This window comes from Choloepus didactylus, chromosome 3 (assembly GCF_015220235.1).
Source record: "Choloepus didactylus isolate mChoDid1 chromosome 3, mChoDid1.pri, whole genome shotgun sequence".
NCBI classification, from domain to species: domain Eukaryota; kingdom Metazoa; phylum Chordata; class Mammalia; order Pilosa; family Megalonychidae; genus Choloepus; species Choloepus didactylus.
The window spans coordinates 112,573,764-112,597,164 of NC_051309.1; the positions used below are offsets into that span (position 1 = coordinate 112,573,764).

A 23,401-nucleotide genomic window follows, 5' to 3' on the forward strand; every position below is an offset into this window, starting at 1 on the left:
AATAGACTTCAAATGCAGGGATGTTTTGAGAGACAAAGAAGGCCACTACATACTAATAAAAGGGGCAATTCAGCAAGAAGAAATAACAATCATAAATGTCTATGCACCCAATCAAGGTGCCACAAAATACATGAGAGAAACACTGGCAAAACTAAAGGAAGCAATTGATGTTCCCACAATAATTGTGGGAGACTTCAACACATCACTCTCTCCTATAGATAGATCAACCAGACAGAAGACCAATAAGGAAATTGAAAACCTAAACAATCTGATAAATGAATTAGATTTAACAGACATATACAGGACATTACATCCCAAATCACCAGGATACACATACTTTTCTAGTGCTCATGGAACTTTCTCCAGAATAGATCATATGCTGGGACATAAAACAAGCCTCAATAAATTTAAAAAGATTGAAATTATTCAAAGCACATTCTCTGACCACAATGGAATACAATTAGAAGTCAATAACCATCAGAGACTTAGAAAATTCACAAATACCTGGAGGTTAAACAACACACTCCTAAACAATCACTGGGTTAAAAAAGAAATAGCAAGAGAAATTGTTAAATATATAGAGACGAATGAGAATGAGAACACAACATACCAAAACCTATGGGATGCAGCAAAAGCAGTGCTAAGGGGGAAATTTATAGCACTGAACGCATATATTAAAAAGGAAGAAAGAGCCAAAATCAAAGAACTAATGGATCAACTGAAGAAGCTAGAAAATGAACAGCAAACCAGTCCTAAACGAAGCAGAAGAAAAGAAATAACAAGGATTAAAGTAGAAATAAATGACATAGAGAACAAAAAAACAATAGAGAGGATAAATATCACCAAAAGTTGGTTCTTTGAGAAGATCAACAAGATTGACAAGCCCCTAGCTAGACTGACAAAATCAAAAAGAGAGAAGACCCATATAAACAAAATAATGAATGAAAAAGGTGACATAACTGCAGATCCTGAAGAAATTAAAAAAAGTATAAGAGGATACTATGAACAACTGTATGGCAACAAACTGGATAATGTAGAGGAAATTGGCAATTTCCTGGAAACATATGAACAACCTAGACTGACCAGAGAAGAAATAGAAGACCTCAACCAACCCATCACAAGCAAAGAGATCCAATCAGTCATCAAAAATCTCCCCACAAATAAATGCCCAGGGCCAGATGGCTTCACAGGGGAATTCTACCAAACTTTCCAGAAAGAACTGATACCAATCTTACTCAAACTCTTTCAAAACATTGAAGAAAATGGAACACTACCTAACTCATTTTATGAAGCTAACATCAATCTAATACCAAAACCAGGCAAAGATGCTACAAAAAAGGAAAACTACCGGCCAATCTCCCTAATGAATATAGATGCAAAAATCCTCAACAAAATACTTGCAAATCGAATCCAAAGACACATTAAAAAAATCATACACCATGACCAAGTGGGGTTCATTCCAGGCATGCAAGGATGGTTCAACATAAGAAAATCAATCAATGTATTACAACACATTAAAAATTCAAAAGGGAAAAATCAAATGATCATCTCAATAGATGCTGAAAAAGCATTTGACAAAATCCAACATCCGTTTTTGATAAAAACACTTCAAAAGGTAGGAATTGAAGGAAACTTCCTCAATATGATAAAGGGCATATATGAAAAACCCACAGCCAGCATAGTACGCAATGGTGAGAGACTCAAAGCCTTCCCTCTAAGATCAGGAACAAGACAAGGATGCCCGCTGTCACCACTGTTATTCAACATTGTGCTGGAAGTGCTAGCCAGGGCAATCTGGCAAGACAAAGAAATAAAAGGCATCCAAATTGGAAAAGAAGAAGTAAAACTGTCATTGTTTGCAGATGATATGATCTTATATCTAGAAAACTCTGAGAAATCGACGATACAGCTACTAGAGCTAATAAACAAATTTAGCAAAGTAGCGGGATACAAGATTAATGCACATAAGTCAGTAATGTTTCTATATGCTAGACATGAACAAACTGAAGAGACACTCAAGAAAAAGATACCATTTTCAATAGCAACTAAAAAAATCAAGTACCTAGGAATAAACTTAACCAAAGATGTAAAAGACCTATACAAAGAAAACTACATAACTCTACTAAAAGAAATAGAAGGGGACCTTAAAAGATGGAAAAATATTCCATGTTCATGGATAGGAAGGCTAAATGTCATTAAGATGTCAATTCTACCCAAACTCATCTACAGATTCAATGCAATCCCAATCAAAATTCCAACAACCTACTTTGCAGACTTGGAAAAGCTAGTTATCAAATTTATTTGGAAAGGGAAGATGCCTCGAATTGCTAAAGACACTCTAAAAAAGAAAAACGAAGTGGGAGGACTTACACTCCCTGACTTTGAAGCTTATTATAAAGCCACAGTTGCCAAAACAGCATGGTACTGGCACAAAGATAGACATATAGATCAATGGAATCGAATTGAGAATTCAGAGATAGACCCTCAGATCTATGGCCGACTGATCTTTGATAAGGCCCCCAAAGTCACCGAACTGAGCCATAATGGTCTTTTCAACAAATGGGGCTGGGAGAGTTGGATATCCATATCCAAAAGAATGAAAGAGGACCCCTACCTCACCCCCTACACAAAAATTAACTCAAAATGGACCAAAGATCTCAATATAAAAGAAAGTACCATAAAACTCCTAGAAGATAATGTAGGAAAACATCTTCAAGACCTTGTATTAGGAGGCCACTTCCTAGACTTTACACCCAAAGCACAAGCAACAAAAGAGAAAATAGATAAATGGGAACTCCTCAAGCTTAGAAGTTTCTGCACCTCAAAGGAATTTCTCAAAAAGGTAAAGAGGCAGCCAACTCAATGGGAAAAAATTTTTGGAAACCATGTATCTGACAAAAGACTGATATCTTGCATATACAAAGAAATCCTACAACTCAATGACAAAGGTACAGACAGCCCAATTATAAAATGGGCAAAAGATATGAAAAGACAGTTCTCTGAAGAGGAAATACAAATGGCCAAGAAACACATGAAAAAATGTTCAGCTTCACTAGCTATTAGAGAGATGCAAATTAAGACCACAATGAGATACCATCTAACACCTATTAGAATGGCTGCCATTAAACAAACAGGAAACTACAAATGCGGGAGGGGATGTGGAGAAATTGGAACTCTTATTCATTGTTGGTGGGACTGTATAATGGTTCAGCCACTCTGGAAGTCAGTCTGGCGGTTCCTTAGAAAACTAGATATAGAGCTACCATTCGATCCAGCGATTGCACTTCTCGGTATATACCCGGAAGATCGGAAAGCAGTGACACGAACAGATATCTGCACGCCAATGTTCATAGCAGCATTATTCACAATTGCCAAGAGATGGAAACAACCCAAATGTCCTTCAACAGATGAGTGGATAAATAAAATGTGGTATATACACACGATGGAATACTACGCGGCAGTAAGAAGGAACGATCTGGTGAAACATATGACAACATGGATGAACCTTGAAGACATAATGCTGAGCGAAATAAGCCAGACACAAAAAGAGAAATATTATATGCTACCACTAATGTGAACTTTGAAAAATGTAAAACAAATGGTTTATAATGTAGAATGTAGGGGAACTAGCAGTAGAGAGCAATTAAGGAAGGGGGAACAATAATCCAAGAAGAACAGATAAGCTATTTAACGTTCTGGGGATGCCCAGAAATGACTATGGTCTGTTAATTTCTGATGGATGTAGTAGGAACAAGTTCACTGAAATGTTGCTATATTATGTAACTTTCTTGGGGTAAAGTAGGAACATGTTGGAAGTTAAGCAGTTATCTTAGGTTAGTTGTCTTTTTCTTACTCCCTTGTTATGGTCTCTTTGAAATGTTCTTTTATTGTATGTTTGTTTTCTTTTTAACTTTTTTTTTCATACAGTTGATTTAAAAAAGAAGGGAAAGTTAAAAAAAAAAAAAAAGAAAGAAAAACAAGAAAAAAAAAAAAGATGTAGTGCCCCCTTGAGGAGCCTGTGGAGAATGCAGGGGTATTGGGCTACCCCACCTCCATGGTTGCTAACATCACCACAGACATAGGGGACTGGTGTTTTGATGGGTTGAGCCCTCTACCATAAGTTTTACCCTTGGGAAGATGGTTGCTGCAAAGGAGAGGCTAGGCCTCCCTATATTTGTGCCTAAGAGTCTCCTCCTGAATGCCTCTTTGTTGCTCAGATGTGGCCCTCTCTCTCTGGCTAAGCCAACTTGAAAGGTGAAATCACTGCCTTCCCCCCTACGTGGGATCAGACACCCAGGGGAGTGAATCTCCCAGGCAACGTGGAATATGACTCCCGGGGAGGAATGTAGACCCGGCATCGTGGGACGGAGAACATCTTCTTGACCAAAAGGGGGATGTGAAAGGAAATGAAATAAGCTTCAGTGGCAGAGAGATTCCAAAACGAGCCGAGAGATCACTCTGGTGGGCACTCTTACGCACACTTTAGACAACCCTTTTTAGGTTCTAAAGAATTGGGGTAGCTGGTGGTGGATACCTGGAACTATCAAACTACAACCCAGAACCCATGAATCTCGAAGACAGTTGTATAAAAATGTAGCTTATGAGGGGTGACAATGGGATTGGGAAAGCCATAAGGACCAAACTCCACTTTGTCTAGTTTATGGATTGATGTGTAGAAAAGTAGGGGAAGGAAACAAACAGACAAAGGTACCCAGTGTTCTTTTTTACTTCAATTGCTCTTTTTCACTCTAATTATTATTCTTGTTATTTTTGTGTGTGTGCTAATGAAGGTATCAGGGATTGATTTAGGTGATGAATGTACAACTATGTAATGGTACTGTAAACAATCGAAAGTACGATTTGTTTTGTATGTCTGCGTGGTATGTGAATATATCTCAATAAAATGATGATTAAAAAAAAAAGAATATTGTAAGCATATAGTTAGTGAAGAAATGAGAAATATTACTATTCTTTGAGAAGTTTTAGTGCTTATACATAAATAGCTAGAAGGCCTAGTTCAAACTGAACCAAGGACTATAGATACTTGAAAGAAAAGCACTGAGCAAACGTGAATTATAGGGAACGACCAGTGGCTGACTCCCTGATTGCCAAAGGCTTGGTTTAGGGTAGTATTTGCACTGATGAATTTACTGGTCTAGGATTTGGTTCTCTGCATGCTGAGAATGGACAACTTGTTCAGTGTTGGCTTCATATTAAAATCTCACAAAAAATGTAAATGAATTGATTCGCAATGAGAATTCAGTGATCACAAAATGGAATGCTTGCATCATGGCTAGTTTGGCTGACTCTAAGGGAAATCAAATTGCTATCTGAAGGCAACTCAGAGGTCATGATTTCAAGCCAGGGGAGTTGGCTGAATGACTGAAATCTTTAATGCCATCAACCTTAGATAGGTAGATGAATCAAAATCCTTTACAGGGGTGTATGTGGCCATCAAGAACCTGTAGGACTTGATTCTTAACATTTGATAAGCATCCCCTTATTCTTGGTTATCTATTTTCCATAATTCCTGGCATATATATTTTACTTGAAAAAAAAAAAAAAAAAAAAGATTGATACCATCTGTTCTAATTTCCTGGCTGTTAAAACATACTATACTATGGGTTGGCTGAACAACAGGAATTTATTGTCTCATGGTTTCAGAGGCTAGGTTTGTTTCCTCCTGGGTTGGTACCCTCTGGTTGGCTTTCTGTCTCATGGCAATGCACATGGTGGTAACTTTTTTCTCTTCTGAGTTCTGTTGACTTCCACCTTCTGGCTGTTCTCCTTGACTTCTCTCTCTGTTTGACTTTCACATTCTTTACAAAGGACTACAGTAATTAGGACTAAAGTCTAACCTGATTCAGTTGGACCATACCTTAACTGCAGTAACATCTTGAAGAGATCATATTTACAATGGATCCACACTTACCAAAATGTGGACCAAGACCAAGAACATGTCCAAACTGAGGTACCCAATTCAATCCATCACACCATCAAACAATCCTTTACCAGGAATAATTTTATGTCCTGTACCTCTTTGCTCCAAAACTTCATATGTTGTCTGTCTAGTTTAACACTAAAATGACAACCTCCTAATTTTTTTTCCTAAGACTGTTGAGAGAACTCACTGTTCAGTGCTCCCTAAGTGGCAGCACAGTGCTAAAACATACATCTGGGGTCTGACTCTTCCATTTGCTGGCTATTGATCTCTGTTTCAGTTTCTCAAAAGAATATGGAAGGTGATAGTACCTACTGCATAGTCTTGTTAGAAAGATTATATGAATTAATACCATGAAGTGCTTAGAACATTGCCTGGCACATGGTCAGGACCATATAAGTGTTAAATAAAGAAATCAGTCAGCTTATTTAAGTTTTAAAGCCTCCAAGTCCTTTTGGCCTTTAGCTCTCACTCATCCTTCAGGTCTCAGCATTAAGTGGTACCTTTCCTGACATCTAGACCTACTTAAGTCAGATCCCCTGTTATAAACTCCCACAAAGCTTATCTCATCACAGTATAATTACTTGTTTAATGGCTTTCTTCCCATCATACTGTTAAGCTCCACAAAAACAGGGGTGGGTGCCTGCTGTATTCCAGCTGACAAAAAATATTTGGTGCTATATATTTAGTAAATGGATGAATGAATGAAAATTATGCAAGTATGAATGGTATGACTTTTTCAGGAGTAATCCATAAATAGAAGGACTGTCTTCACCATTTATTCTTTAAAGAGTTTTACTGAAAATAGTTGCAGAAAGAATATACTAAACTGAAAGATCTTAAAGATGACTTGACATTAAGCAGTACTTTCTGAGCTATTGGAGTTTCAGGTCACAAATACGCTACTGAAGAAGAGGAAAAAATGGTAGTTTCAACTTAGTAAGACTATAACTGTGTTTTAAACATAAATCTATTAACCTACCTATCATATATGACAGATGAACATTTTCTTAAGTTTCCAATGAAGCAGTTTATAGAAGGCTTAGTGTGACCTTTAATGATTATTCCAGTATTATTGGTAAGCTTTTTGTGCTCTTAATAGGAAAAGGATAGAAAAGGATAACAAGCTAATCTTTTTGTTGCTAGTAAAGCTTACCAAAATTGAAGGATTTACTCCCATCAACTTGATAAATAGCATTATTGTCAGTTTTCCAGTAAACTTGGGTATCTTCTCCAAGAGCTTCTTCTCTACAAGATAAAAGCACTGCATTTTAGTATAATTGATCACAGAAATCATGTTGTTATGAAAGATAATTAGAGATTTGATCTTCTGAAGAGTCTGTTAAAGAATGGTGATGAATACCACATATATCCAACTAACTTAAATGGAGCCTCAGAAACTTCCTGCCCTCTCATGGTTTCCTTGTGAAACCCTTCACTCCAGCTCCCCCCTTTCCCTACCACTGGTAGATGAAAGGAAAGATTCAAAATGTAACTTTTATTATGTCCTTTCTGCTTAAAACCTTTAAAAACCTTTTGGAAACTTGTGAAATCCTTAGCATGGCACACAAGACCTGTTTCGTGTCCATTTCTCTTTCAGTCTCATCTTCCTCTAAATTCTCATATACATCCTACACTCTATACACATATCAGCATACCTGAATGTCTTCCCAAAATGACAGATTCAACACCCCTTGCCTTTCCTTTCCATTACGCTACATATTCTCTAATTCAGTGAGAACTTTCCTGACCCCATTTCCCTCACCCCAAACTGTTAGCTCCCTGATGGCCTAATGACTCCACTAGTGAAAGCTCCCCATCTGACTATTCTAACACTGGTCACAATATAGAGTAATGATTTCTTTATGTATCTGTCTTCTGTATTAGATAATGAGCTCTTAAAAGCAGGAAATTCTTCATTTTGAAACTTTCATTTATTAACCATGCACCCCCTCCAGTAGTGCTTAATATGGATTTGTGAAAAACTCTGAGTTGGCATTCTGGGATGCGAGCCACAAACTAGAGCAACAAACGGAATTCATTTATTTCCTTTGCCTTCTTTATTTTATTTTTCTCTATATCGTTTATTACTCACACCATCTAACATTCTATATTTTTTACTTTATTTTCTGTTTTCCCTCACTAGAACGCAAGCTCCACAGGGCAATGATGGTAAAGCCTGTTTAGTACAGTACACTGTACTAAAAAAACTAGTATGGATAAATATTTGTTAAACTAATGAAATGAATTAATGCATATTGACTATAACACGACAAGAGAAGACTAGTCTTTGTCCTCAGAGAGTTTACAGTAAGGATGGAGAGGGGAGACACAGGTAGGTGTAAAATTATTGTGATAAATGCCAAGATGGATCTTGCTGATATGACATCCCAAGGGATTTGAGTGTTGAGGGGAGGCGCAGATGCGAGTAAGGCAGTGCAAAAGGAGGGGTTAGGGTCTTTAACATCAGACACCCTGAATTAGAAGATTGAAGAAAATCCTCTAGATCCTCTGATCCTTCCCGGTCACTTTACAGATGAGAAAACCGAAGCACAAAACAGGTACGTGGCCGAATTACCAAGCAGTGGAGCCGGGAAGGAGCAGCTGTGGGAAACGCCAGGGGACTCAACCCTCCGGCCCCGGCGGGTGCGGAGGGCCGCAGTCGGAACCAGCCACCGTGTAGAGCACCTACCTGGTGTTTAGCGGCCGGACCCGCACGCACACAGCGACCGCCCCTTCCTCCGCCATCCTGCTTAAGGTCTCAGGGAACTGACAAAGATCCTCCACCGCCAGCGCTTCCTGGCCCACGGACAGCCCCGCCTTTAAGTTTAAAATTTCCCAGACGCCGTGTCTGATTGAGCCCCGGCGTCCTGACGTCACGGGCCGTTCCACCGGCGTCTGCGAGGCGGGGGCGCGAGAGAAGCGGCAGGTCTACAACTAACGGAGGGAGTAGATTTAAAAGGTCTGGAGGAGGGCGAGTTCGGGGGGCATCAGAAAGGGGGTTCTGGGAGGTGAAGAGCAGCTATTCTAAGTAGCTATTCTCTGTTAAAAACAAAAAATATCGAAGTGCTGGCGGCATATACAAAAGTCGTCCTCCACCCTACCCTTAAAGACCTTGCAGTCGATCTCTAGAAGAAAAGAGGCAGAGAAATAATTACTTTAATTAACAAAAGACAGTTAGGACCTTTTAAAAAAAACCACAGTAACAGTTTTTAAAAACTCAAACGACGTGAGTAAAACTCTCACTACCCAGCCCAAAACCATAAGAAGCCTGTTGTGTCCTTTGGAAGGAATGTATTTGGAATTTTTTTTTAAAAAATTCCTGTTTCCATTTGATAGCTGGACAAGTAGAAAATATTCAGTACAATTCTTCAGCTGGAAAATGCTTAGTATAGTCTTCAATAGCCAATAGAAAAAAAAAAAAACTTTATTAAGAGCACTTCACACAAGCAGCCTTGCGTTATTCTAAGCATAAAAAGCGCTTGTTAAAATAACTTCTTGTTGCTATAATAGCAACAACAAAAAACTTACTCTTTGTTCCCAGGAATTTTCCCAGTATTGCCTGCAGGAAAATGCAAGGGATATCACCAGATAGTCTGAAGGTTGTGCCTTTTTCTTGAAAAACAAGCCTCAATGAGGGGAGGACTTCAAGATAACAGGAGAACCGGAGCAAAAGCTTTCTCCAATTTTTTTTTTTTTTCTCCCTTCTGCTTTCTTCTGGATTCTGGCTGTTTCTTTGGCTGTTTGGGGTTACAAAAGCCCAAACAACTCTTCTCACTCTGAACTGGTCTTGGAAAGCTCTTTCTTCTCCAGTTCCTTGTTGATGCATCTTCAATAAACTCACCTTCTCACCGAAGCAGAGACTTGTTTCTCTGTTTGATGCAGGATCAGGTGAGCCTGACTATTTAGAACTGTATTTCCTGACTTTATCGCATTCACTGTGAGTTCCTAAGAGGCTGACTTGGAGACAAAAATTACCGATGACTGGAAAAGTTAATTTGCTAAGGTGGTGAAACTTTCTTTAGTGGTAAAGGAAATGTAATCCCATATAATTCTTTGCCAGGAATAGTCCTTAGTTTTCCATTGTATATGTATCATAGAAGAGTACTAACATTTTCTTTAGGAGTGGGTTCAGTCTTTATTTGTTTTAAAGAGATCAAAAAGTATTCCCTTTCCCTCACCAAAGCTATGAATTGGCTTACAGTTAGTAATAATTGTTCACTAGTTAAGGGAGTTGAAAACCCTACTGATTTGATAAAACCATTTTGGAAGGTAATTTGGCAATATCAGTCAAAACTGAAGACGCACGTACCTTTTATCCCAGCAATTCCTCTTAGAATTTAGTTACAGATGTAGTTGAAAGAGTGTGCAAGGAGTCTTGCAAACAAGGCCATTAGTTGCAGCATCATTTACAATAGTAAACAACTGGAAACACACTAAATGTCCATAAATATGGGATTAGTTAAATGGATGACATATTCTTACAATGGAATACTATGTTAGCCCCTAAAAAAGAATAATGCTCTTCATGTGTACTTTAGAAAGCTGCCTAAGAAGTTTTGATAACTGAAAGAAACCCAAGTTGTGGAGTTGTGTGTACAGTATGTTCCTGTTTGATATTTTAAAAGGATATTTATATGCCTGGACATGCATCCTTAGTTTTTAAAAAAGACACAGAATACACCTAGTTTTCTTTGGAGAGGGAGGACTGAGTCAGAAAATAGTTCTACCATCCTTTGTATGCTATTTCATAATTGTTATTTCAACCATGTGATTATTAAGTAGTTTATGTCAACTTTAGTCAATTGATAGAAACAGTAAGTAAAAATAAGTACTTTCTTTTTTTTTGGTTAACAGCCTTGGTAACTTTTGTAGCTAATCTTGGCTGTATATAATGATATAGTACAGAGTTAAGGAAGGAATATTTGAACTGTTTCTTAAGTTTTTTTTATGGTGGGCAAATATTGCACATATTCAGCTGAAAGGAAGGTGGCTTTGAGAAGGAAGAGGGGACATAAATTAAAGAAAGAAGGTGTCTCAGTTGACAAAATTCCAGAGCACAGAGGAGGACTTGGGTTTTCACAGTGGTCATAATTGTTGTCTGGTTGTCTTTGTTGTAATCATGATAGAACTAATAATTATCAAGGTTTACTATGTGCCAGGTGCTCTGGTGTATGCTCTACATGTACTATTTCATTTAATTTTCCAAATTTGTACATCAAGAAATACTTATTGAGCACCTACAATGTTTCAGATATCGTTCTAGGCTTGGGAAGCACAACAGTATACAGAACAAAGTACCTGCTCTCACAGAGCTATTATCCTATAGCAGGAGATGGATAATGCACAAATAATATGTATCAGGTAGCGATGAATATGAAGTACTGATGAGTACTAAGAAAAAAAATAAAGCTGAATCAGGAGAGAGAGTGAGTAATAAGGGGGATAAGGGTGCTATTTTCTTATGAAAAACATTCTTGTGGGAGGAAGCAGACAACAGAGTAAACATGTAAGTAAAATAACTTAAGATGGGAGGAAGGACTATTTTAGATGGGATATTCAGGGAAGGCCTAGGAGGTTACCTTTGAAATGAGATCTATGTGATAAGAAGTAGCCAGACTTGGGAGGATAGGAGAGAGAGCTTAGCAAACAGAAGGACAAGTAACCCTGAGGCTTGTATGAGTTTGTCTGGTTTCTGAGGCACAGAAGAAAGGCCTCTGTGGCTGGAGAATTTTGAGCAATGGACGGAGTTAAGTGGATATCAGGTTTTGTGGGCTGTGATAAGATGTTTGGATTTTGGTCTGAAGGTGACAGGAAGACTATGGAGAGCTTTACACAAGAAAAGGGATTCATTAATTCCTTCAAACAAGATTTTCTTCACTATTTCACTATGAAAATGGTAGCAGCCAGAAGAGATTTTGTAGCAGCTCCTGCCGACCTGTCTACCCACCCACTTGTGTTTGTATGTATCCTGTCTTCCAGGTTGTTAACTAGAGGAATAACTGTGCACTCTGGAAACCAATCACTCCATGTGTGCACTAGGTACTGTCCCTCCTGCTTACTCAGTGTCCGGCATCATCATTTCCCTTGGCTCTAACAAATCGTTCTCATCTTCAATCTTATGCTTTAAGTTTCTCACATCTTGGATATGAAATAGATATCTCAAACTTAAAATGTCTAATACTAAATTTGTTATCTTTCCCTCAGAACCTGCTCAGACAGCAGTTTTCCCCATCTGCCTTGATGGCAAGTTCACCCTTCCAGTTATGCTGGCCACAAACTTTGGAGTCATATTTCACTTTTCCTTTTCTCTCAAACTCTACTCAATTTGCCTGAAGATTCTGTTGGGGCCACCTTCAGAATATTCCAGAATCTGACCACTTATCACAATGTCTGCTATCTTCCTGGTCCCAAATACTGCCATCTCTAATTTATTTCTATATTTCCAGCCTTGTCCACCCCCACCTCCAGTCCAAGTTGCCCTCCATGCAGCTACTTAAGTGACCTTTCTTTTTTTCTGTCTCTATATATTTATTTATATTTTATATAAATGGAATCATAAAATACATAGCACTTTGTATCTAGTTTCTTTCACTTAGCATAATGTTTTTTAAAAATTGTTTTTTTTTCTAATTAGAGAAGTTGTAAGTTTACAGATAAGTCATCTAAAAATACAATGTTTCCATATACCCCTCTATTATTGACACTTTGCAATAGTGTGGTTCCTTTATTACAATATATGAAATAATATTCAAATATTACTGTTACCTATAGTCCATAGTTTACATTAGTTATGTTTTTCACAATTGTTCTAGTTTGCCAATACTGCCAAATGCAAAACACCAGAGATGGATTGGCTTTTATAAAAGGGGGCTTATTTGGTTACACAGTTACAGTCTTAAGGCCATAAAGTGTCCAAGGTAAATATCAGCAATTGGGTACCTTCACTGGAGGATGGCCAATGGTGTCCAGAAAACCTCTGTTAGCTGGCAAGGCATGTGGCTGGCGTCTGCTCCAAAGTTCTGGTTTCAAAATGGCTTTCTCCAAGGACATTCCTCTCTAGGCTGCAGTTCCTCAAAAATGTCACTCTTAGTTGCTCTTGGGGTGTTTGTTCTCTCTTAGCTTCTCTGGAGCAAGAGTCTGCTTTCAATGGCCATCTTCAAACTCTCTCATCTGCAGCTACTCTCTCAGCTTCTGTGCATTCTTCAAAGTGTCCCTCTTGGCTGTAGCAAGCTTGCTCCTGTCTGAGCTTATATAGTGCCCCAGTAAACTAATCAAGGCCCATGCTGAATGGGCAGGGCCACACCTCCATGGAAATTATCCAATGAAAGATCTCACCCTAATTTGAGTGATCACATCTCCATGGAAACATCCAATCAAAAGTCTGCAACCCAATCAACACCAATATGTTTTCTGCCCACACAAGACTGCATCAAAGATAATGGCATTTTGGGGGACATAATACATCCAAACCAGCACACCCATATACCAGCCTATTATTAACACCTTGTAATAGTGTTGTACATTTGTTATACTTCTTTAAAGAGTATTATTTTATTTGTGCTGTTAACCACAGTCCATCATCTACAACAGGGTTCTTTGTGTTATACAGCCCCATGTTTTATCTTCTAAGTTTCCTTCTAGTAACATACATGACCCAAAACTTTCTCTTTCAACCACATTTACAAACATAATTCAATGCTGTTAATTACACTGACAATAATGTGCCGCCATCACCACTCTTCATTTCCAGACGTTTACTGTCAACTGAAATTGAAATTCTGTACAAATTAATCATCAGATACCCATTCTCTACCACCAGCCTATACCCTGGTAATCGACATTCTAGATTCTGACTCTATGAATTGGCTTTTTATAATTAGTTTCATATCAGTGAAGATATGTTTTTTTCTAATTAGAGAAGTTGTAAGTTTACAGATAAGTCATCTAAAAATACAATGTTTCCATATACCCCTCTATTGTTGACACTTTACAATAGTGTGGTTCCTTTGTTACAATATATGAAATAATATTCAAATATTACTGTTACCTATAGTCCATAGTTTACATTAGGTATGTTTTTTACAATTGTTCTAGTTTGCTAATGCTGCCAAATGCAAAACACCAGAGATGGATTGGCTTTTATAAAAGGGGGCTTATTTGGTTACACAGTTACAGTCTTAAGGCCATAAAGTGTCCAAGGTAAATATTGGCAATTGGGTACCTTCACTGGAGGATGGCCAATGGTGTCCAGAAAACCTCTGTTAGCTGGCAAGGCATGTGGCTGGCGTCTGCTCCAAAGTTCTGGTTTCAAAATGGCTTTCTCCAAGGACATTCCTCTCTAGGCTGCAGTTCCTCAAAAATGTAACTCTAGTTGCTCTTGTGAATAATGCCATTATGAACATTGGTCTGCGTAGATCTGCTTAAGACCCTGCTTTCAGTTCTTCTGGATATATACCTAGTAGTGGATTTCTGGGTCATATGGCAGTTCTATATATAACTTCCTGAGGAACCGCCAAATTATCTTTCAAAGTGGCTGTACCATTTAACATTCTTACCAGCAGTGAATGAGTGTTCCTATTTCTCCACATCTTCTCCAACACTTGTAATTTTCTGTTCTTCTTCTTCTTTTTTTTAATAGTGGTCATTCTAGCACCTGTGAAATGATATCTCATTTTGGTTTTGATTTGTATTTCCCTAATACTGAGGGATGTTGAACATCTTTTCATGTGCTTTTTTAGCCATTTGTATATCTTCTTTGGATAAATGTCTATTCAAGTCTTTGGACTTTTTTTAAATTGTGTTGTTTGTCTTTATATTGTTGAGTTGTAGGATTTCTTTATATATTCTGGATATTAAACCCTTATCAGATATGTGTTTTTCAAATATATTCTTTCATTGAGTGGGTTGTCATTGCACTTTCTTGACAAAGTCCTTTGAAGTGCAAAAGTTTGTGTTGCTTGTGCTTTGGGTGTAAAGTTTAAGAAAACATTGCCTACAAAAAGACCTTGAAGATGCTTCCCCACATTTTCTTCCAGGAGCTTTATGGTCCTGCTTTTTACATGTAGGTCTTTGGTCCATTTTTTTTTAAAACTTCATTTAAAAAATAAAGTTTTAAACTTCATTTTAAAAGTAAAGTTTTAAACTTTATTGAGATATATTCACATACCATACAGTCATCTGTGGTATACAATCAACTGTTCACAGTACCATCATATGGTTGTGCCTTCATCACCCCAATCCATTTTTGAACATTTTCTTTACACCATAAAGAATAAAAATAAGAATAAAAAACAAAAGTAAAAAAGAACACCCAAATAATTCCCTCCCCCATCCCACCCTAATCTTCATTTACTCCCTGTCCCCATTTTTCTACTCACCTATCCATATACTGGGTAAAGGGAGTTTGATCCAAAAGGTTTTCACCATCACACTGTCACTCCTTGTAAGCTACATAGTTATACAATCATCTTCAAGAGGCAAGGCCACTGGGTTGGAGTTTGATAGTTTCAGTTATTTACTTCTAGCTATTCCAATTCACTAAAACCTAGAAAAGGATATATATATAGTGCATAAGAATGCCGCCAGAGTGACCTCTTGATTCCATTTGAAATCTCTTGGCCATTGAAACTTTATTTTGTTTCATTCCACTTCCCCTTTTGGTCAAGAAGATGTTCTCAATCCAATGATGCCAGGTCCAAGTTCATCCCCAGGAGTCTTATCCTGTGTTGCCAGGGAGATTTACACCCCTGGGAACCAGGTCCCATGTAGGGGGGAGGACAATGGGTTCACCTGCTGAGCTGGCTTAGCTAGAGAGAGAGGGCCACATCTGAGCAACAAAGAGACACTCAAGGGGAGACTTTTAGGCACAGCTATAAGCAAGTTTAGCCTCTCCTTTGCAGCAACAAGCCTCACAAGGGCTAGACCCAAGATAGAGGGCTTGACATACCAAACTCTCAGTCCTCAATATTTATGAGAACATCAGCAACAACCCAAGTGAGGAAGTCCAACATTTCCACATTTTCCCCCAACTCCTCAGGGGGGCTGCATATATATTTTTATTCTCTGCCTGTATTTCTCTGGGATATGTCACTATTTCACACTAACCTGTGCAAACCTACCAGCTCTCACTTCCTGTTCAAGTTTCCATGTAATCTTGGTGTTTGAACAAGCTGACTGTACAAGTTAAATTGTTTAGTGTACTACAGAAAATATAGATCCTGCTCCAGATAACCATCTCTTCCCTTGGTCTCATGTGGAAGTTGAAGTTTTAAAACACAGTCATATGTTCCTTTACTCTTTGGCTTGATTTGCGCTCATCCTAACCAGATTTGCTTCATTCATATCTCTAATTGAAGTCTGGACTGTTTCAGCTTTTTATGCAGTTGCTGTATGCATGAATACTGATGTTCATGTCTGTTGAGCTCTAGCTCTGAGCCTCAGGTGTCATACAGATACCCAAAGATCCAGAAACCAATCAGGTCATACACAAATGGATCAGCATCTCAGAATTTGGAGATAGCCATTACAATTCAGGAATAGATGTGACTGTTGTCAGAGCTTACAGTCTAGGGACCATTACAGTGAGCATTCCCCTGATAAGCTGAGCTCCAAGATTCAATTCTGAGTTTACACATTGTAGTTAGTCCATATTGGTAAGGTATTACAGTGTCTGCCTTTGTTTCTGGTGTACTTCACTTAAAATGCTGACTACAGGATCCATTCACCTTGTTGTGTGTCTCACAGCTTTACTCCTTTTCACAGTTGCTCAATATTCCATTGTATGCATACTCCATAGTTTACCATTCTGCTCCTCAGCCGATGTACCTGTAGGCCACCTCCACCCATTGCACATCTTGAATACTGCCTTCATTGGACCAGTGTGCAAATGTCCACCCATGTCCCTGCTCTCAGATCTTCCAAGCATATACCCCATAATGAGGTTGCAGGACCCTATGGTACCCACATACTTAGCTTCTTGTGGAACCATCACACTGTCCTCCAGAAAAGCTACAACAGTAAATAGGTACATCCTTCTCTCCATGTTTTCTACAGCATTTTATCCCTATTTATATTTTTTCCTATAATTTCATAGAAATATATTCACATACTGTACAATTATCCACAGTGTACAATCAGTCGTTCATGTTATCATCATATAGTTGTGAATTTATCACCACAGTCAGCACTTGAGCATATTGATTACTACAAAATAAGTGTTTTTTTAAAAACAAATAAAAAAAGGCAATAAAAGGAAAAATAAAATATCATACTATACAATAATAGTAAGGTCAGACAACACCACTACCAAGAATCCCATCCCTCCCTCCTTATATCCCCCTCTCATGCACATATAGTTTTGGTATATTGCCTTTGCTACATTTAATGGAAGCATATTACAATGTTATTGTTGATCACAGACTCCAGTTTGCTTTGATTTTATTTTTTCCCCAATACCATCCCTTTTTCAACACTATGCATGGTTGACCTTCATTTGTTCTTCCACATGTGAAAACATTCTCACATTTGTACATTCAATCACAGTCATCGACCACTCCAGCTTTTGCCAAGTCATACAGTCCCAGTCCCTATCATCTATCTTTACATCGTGTCATACATGCCCCTAGCCCACCCCTCTAAGGTTCACTCACAGACATCTTTGTTCAGTGTACTTACAACATTGTGCTACCATCATGCTGCTATTGTGGGGTGTAGTGTTCTATAGATGTCTGCCAAGTCTAGTTCATTTATCATACCATTCAACATCTCCATTCCCTTATTGATCCTCTGTTTAGATGTTCTATCCATTGACAAGAATGGTGTATTGAAGTCTTCAACTATTATTGTAGAGGTATCTACTTCTTCTTTCAGTTTGCCTCATGAATTTTGGGGCACTCTGGCTTGATGCATAAATATTTATGATTGTTGTTTTCTTGATGAATTGACCCTTTTATTAACATACAGTTTCCTTCTTTGTCTCTTTTAATTTTATTTTTGACATCTAAATTGTCTGATATTAATATAGCTACTCCTGCTTTTTCTCTTGTTGTTTGTGTGAAATATCTTTTTCCATCCTTTCACTTTCAGCCTATGTTTGTCTTTGTCTCTAAAGTGAGTTTCTTGTAGACAACATATAGATGGATTCTGTTTTTTAATCCATTCTGCTGGTCTGTGTCTTTTTATTGGGGAGTTTAATCCATTAACATTTAGTGTTATTACTGTAAAGGCAGTACTTTCTTCTACCATTTTGTCTTTTGGGTTTTATATATCATGTCTCATTTTTTCTCTCTCTCTCCTTTTACCCTTCCTGATAACCTTCATTTCTATACTATTCTCCAAACCTCTCTCTCCTGTCTTTTCCTATCAGCCTGTAGCACTCCCTTTAGTATTTCTTGTAGCACTGGTCCCTTATTCACAAATTCTCTCAGTGTCTGTTTATCTGAAAGTATTTTAATCTCTCCCTCATTTTTGAAGGACATTTTTGCTGGATATAGAATTCTTGGTTGAAAGTTTTTCTCTTTCATTATCTTAAATGCATCATACCACTGTCTTCTCACCCTATGGTTTCTGTGGATAAATCTGTACATAGTCTTATCGAACTTCCCTTGTATGTGATGGATTGCTTTTTTCTTGCTGCTTTCAGAATTCTCTCTTTGTCTTTGATATTGGACTATCTGATCAGTAAGTGTCTTAGAGTGGGTCTATTGGGATCTATTCTGTTTGGGGTACACTGTACTTCCTGAATCTTAATTTTCTGTCTTTCAAAAGAGTTGGGAAATTTTCAGTGAATATTTCTTCTATTATTCTTTCTGCCCCTTTTCCCTTCTCTTCTCCTTCTGGGACACCCATAACATGTATATTTGTGTGCTACATGGTGTTATTCAGTTGCCTAAGACCCTGCTCATATTTTTCCATTCTTTTTACTATCTGTTCTTTTGTGTTTATGAATTCAAATGTCTTGTCTTCCAGTTTGCTGATCCTTTCTTCTGCCTGTTCAAATCTACTGTTGTATCCCTCTCTTGTATTTTTCATCTCTTCTATTGTGCTTTTCATTCCCATAAATTCTGCCATTTGTTTTTTCAAGCTTACGACTTCTTCTTTATGATCATCCAGTCTCTTCTTTATATCCTTCATCTCTTTTGCCACATCTTCCCTCCCTTAATTGGATTGATTTTTGAATTTATTTAGGAGATTTGTTTGAACATCTTTAATTAGTTCATCCCTCAGTTCCTTGAATTGATTTAGGATTAGTTGTCTCAACTTCTGTGTCTCAGTTGAACTATTAATTTTTTCCTTTGTTCAGTAAATATTTTCATGTTTCCTAGTATGCCTTGTTATCTTAAGCTGTCTAGGCATCTGATTTTCTTGATTAGTTTATTCTGGAGCTCATGTTTACTCTTTTACTTAGGGTTTTCTTTTTGGTTGGCTTTGTTCTCTATCCTTTGGTGTTCAGTTCAACTTATTCTATATCTCTAACTTAGGTTCTGTTTAGCTGGTCAGATTTTTTTACCTCTAGTTTTTCTGTTTCTTGCCCTGCCTCTATGTAACCTTTTTGTGAAAGGGTCTCCTCAGATATGGTCAACCCCAGTTGGGTTTTCCCAGTCCAGAAAGGCCCAGGTCTCGAGAGGAGAATATGGAGTTTCTCTGAGAATGAGACCCTTTAGACTCTGTGCTTTTCCTATTCTGTTCAGAAGGTGGCACTTGATAGCCCACAGCTCCACCACCAGTGTAAAGAGATGCAGTACCTTTAATTTTCTGGCTGACTCTGTCCCTTCTGGGGGTGTGGCTGACTGAAGCTGGTTACTGACTTCCAGCCCCTGGGGTCTAAGTTCTTTGAAGGAGAGTTGCCAATTGAGCTGGACCATGCTTTCTGTAAAGAGCTATTTAGAATAATTATTTAAAAAAAAGAAAGAAAAAGAAAAAAAAGGAAATCCCTTTTTAAGGCCCTTCCACAGCCCTCAAGTCTTGCCTCGGGCTTTAGGCTATTGTTGGATAGTTATTCTCCAACAACTTTAATTCCGCCCTTGATAGGGGCTATTGAAATGTAAAAATATAAGGAGTCAGAGAGGGAAAATAGGAAAGGGACAAAATGTAGGAAAAAAATCAAGCCTTTTTGGAGCCAAGGAATGGGAGCCTGCTTCTATGTGAGCCTTCTTCCTGGAGCCCAGCTTTCTGTAAAGAGCTGTTTGGAATAGTTGTTGAGAAAAAAGAGAAAGAAAAAGGAAAAGAAGAAAAAGAAATCCATTTTTAAGGTCCTTCCCCAGCTCCCAAGCCTTGCCTACTGCTTTAAGCTATTGTCTGGATAGTTACTCTCCAACAGTTTTAATTCTGCCCTTGCCAGGGGGCTATTGAAGTGTAAAAAGATAAGTAGTCAGAGAGAGAAAAAAAACAAAAACAAAAACAAGCCTTTTCCCACCTCTTAGGGAAGATACACTCCCTAGGATTTATCTTCTGCACTTTAATTATTCCTTTGTCTCTGACTCAACTCCACCCCTGCCTGGGTCAGAGTGCTGAGAGCTGAAAATGCCTGAGGCTTTCTCCATTGAGCCACTCAGATTGAGAGAGGCAAAAAAGGGGAAAGAAAACCTCTTTTCAATGCCAGTCTCCAGCCCCCCAGTTTTGCCTGTTGGCCAGATAGTGTCTGGTCTTTTGTGTTCCTTTTCTTGGGCCACAGGCTTTTCCAAATATTCTAAGCACAATCATCTCCAAAAGCCTCTGTATTTTTTCCCCATTGGCCCCACCTTCTCTCCACTGGGAGCAACCTTGGGGAGTTTTGCTGCTTGTTAGGGGTTTGTCTGTGTTTGTAGCTCATATTGAGCAGTCCACATTTGTTAGTTAAAACCCCAGCTGGAGCTAGGTTGAGCTATATTCACTTGCTCCCAACAGGAACTGTTGCTTTCTCCCAAAGTGAGGTTTTGCAGCTCAGCCTGCCATGAGAGGAGGGGGCTCCTAGCACAGTTCCACAGTTTTTACTTACAACTTTTATGCTGCAATCTCAGCCATTCCACCCATTCCAGGCTAGTGTTCAATGTGTGGACAGTCATGGTTGTCCCCTAGCAGTTGTTTCAGACTATTTACTAATTGTTCCTGGCTATTTACTAGTTGATCTAGAGGACTAACTAAATTCCACTCTTCTCTATGTCACCATCTTCAAAAATATCGCTTTGATCCACTTTGAGTCAATTTTTATATAAATTATGAGATAGGGGTCTTCTTTCATTCTTTCTGATGGATATCCAGTTCTCCCAGCACTGTTTGACTATTCTGTCTTAGTTGAGTGGACTTGGAAGCCTTGTCAAATATCAATTGACCATAGGTGTGAGGGTCTGTTCCTGAACTCTCAATTTGATTCCATTGGTCAATATACCTATCATTATGTCCATACCATACTATTTTTACCAAGGTAGCTTTGCAATACGCTTTAAGTCAGGAAGTGTGAATACTCCAACTTTGTTTTTCTTCATCAAGATGCTTTTGGCTATTTGGGCTCTTTGTCCCTCCAAATAAATTTGATAATTTGCTTTTCCATTTCTTCACAGTAGGCATTGAATCTGTAAATCAATTTGGGCAGAATTGACATCTTAAGATGTTTAGTCGTTTGATCCATGAACATGGAATGTCCTTTCATTTGTTTAGGTCTTCTTTGCTTTCTTTTAGTAATGTTTTGTAGTTTTCTATGTATAAGTCCTTTATATCCTTGGTTAAATTTATTTCTAGATATTTGATTCTTTTAGTTACTATTGTAAATGAATTTTTTTTCATGATTTTCCTCTTCAGATGGCTCATTGCTACTGTATAGAAACACTACTCATTTTTGCATGTTGATCTTATATCCTACCACCTTGTTTATTACCTCTAGTAGCTTTGTGGTAGATTTTTCTGGACTTTCTCTATATAAGATCATGCCATCTGCAAATAGTGAAAACTTTACCTCTTTCTTCTCAATTTAGATGCATTTTATTTCTTTTTTCTTGCCTAACTGCTCTAACTTGAACATCTAGCACAATGTTAAACAACAGTGGTAACCCTGGGCATCCTTATCTTGTTCCAGATCTTAGAGGGAAAGCTTTCAGTTGTTCACCATTGAGTATGATGTTAGCTGTGGGTTTTTTATATATCCCTTTTATCTTGTTGGGTAAGTTTCCTTCTTATTCTATCATCAAGAAAGATGCTGGGCTTTGTCAAATGCCTTTTGTGTGTCACTCAAGATGATCATGTGGTTTTTCCCCTCTGATTTGTTAATGTGGTGTATTACATTAATTGATTTTCTTGGGTTGTATACCTGGGATAAAACCTACTTGATCATGGTGTATAATTTTTTTTAATGTGCTGTTGGATTTGATTTGCTAGTATTTTGTTGAGGATTTTTGCATCTATATTCATTAGATAAAATGGTGTGTAAATGACCTTTCTTGTAGTATCTTTATCTGGCTTTGGGATTAGGGTGATTTTGGCTTCATAGAATGAGTTAGGCAGTGTTCCCTCCTCTTCAATTTTTTGGAAGAGTTTGAGCAGGATTAGTATTAATTCTTGGAATGATTGGTAGAATCCACTGTGCAGTAATCAGGTCCTGCACTTTCTGTGTTGGGAGGTTATTGATGACTGATTCAATGTCTTTACTTGTAGTTGGTTTATTGAGGGCTTCTGTTTCTCCTAAAGTCAGTATAGGTTTTTCACATTTCTGGGAATTTGCCCATTTTACCGAGGTTGTCTAATTTGTTGGTATACGGTTGTTCATGGTATCCTCTTATAATCCTTTTTATTTCTGTCAGTCAGTCATAATTTCCCCCTCTCTTTTCTGATTTTATTTATTTGCATCTTTTCTTTTTTTCTCTTTGTCAGTCTAGCTAAGGGTTTCGCAATTTCATTCGTCTTCTAAAGAACCAACTTTTGGTTTTTCTAATTCTCTCTATTATTTTTTATTGTCAATTTCGTTTTATTTTCCTACTCTAATCTTTGTTATTTCTTTCTTTCTGCTTGGTTTGGGATTAGTTTGCAGTTATTTTTCTGATTTCTTCAGGCATGCATTTAGGTCTTTAAGCTCTTTCTTCCTTTTTAATGTAGGCATCTAGGGTCATAATTTCCCTCTCAGCACTGCCTTCACTGTGTTTTGTAAGTTTTGGTATGTTGTGATCTCATTTTCATTTGTCTCAAGATATTCACTGATTTCTCTTGCAATTTCCTCTTTGACCCACTGATTGTTGTTTAACCTCCATATATTTATGAGTTTTCCAGTTCTCCACCTGCTATTGATTTCCATCTTCATTCCATTGTGGTCAGAGAAAGTGCTTTGCATAATTTCAGTCTTTTGAAATTTATTGAGACTTGTTTTGTGACCCAACTTAGGGTCTTTCCTGGAGAATCATCCATGAGCTCTTGAGAAAAATGTATATCTTGTCCTTTCAGGAAGCAATGTTCTGTATATTTCTGTTAGGTCAGTTCATTTAACATATTATTCAA

At 37.9% G+C, this 23,401-nt stretch overlaps 1 protein-coding gene across 4 annotated transcripts in view; it reads right to left on the reverse strand.

Moving 5' to 3' along the window:
- Positions 1 to 8,790, reverse strand: part of CENPE (centromere protein E) — an 89,948-nt gene extending 81,158 nt beyond the window's left edge. For all 4 annotated transcript variants that reach the window (XM_037830374.1, XM_037830373.1, XM_037830372.1 and 1 more), the window contains exons 1-2: positions 8,634 to 8,790; positions 7,098 to 7,189 (exon numbers count right to left, since the gene is read on the reverse strand). In XM_037830374.1, coding sequence (XP_037686302.1) covers positions 7,098 to 7,189; positions 8,634 to 8,689 — 148 coding nt within the window. In that variant the 5' untranslated portion in view covers positions 8,690 to 8,790. The remainder of the gene's footprint in view (positions 1 to 7,097; positions 7,190 to 8,633) is intronic.
- Positions 8,791 to 23,401: the final 14,611 nt, after the last annotated feature.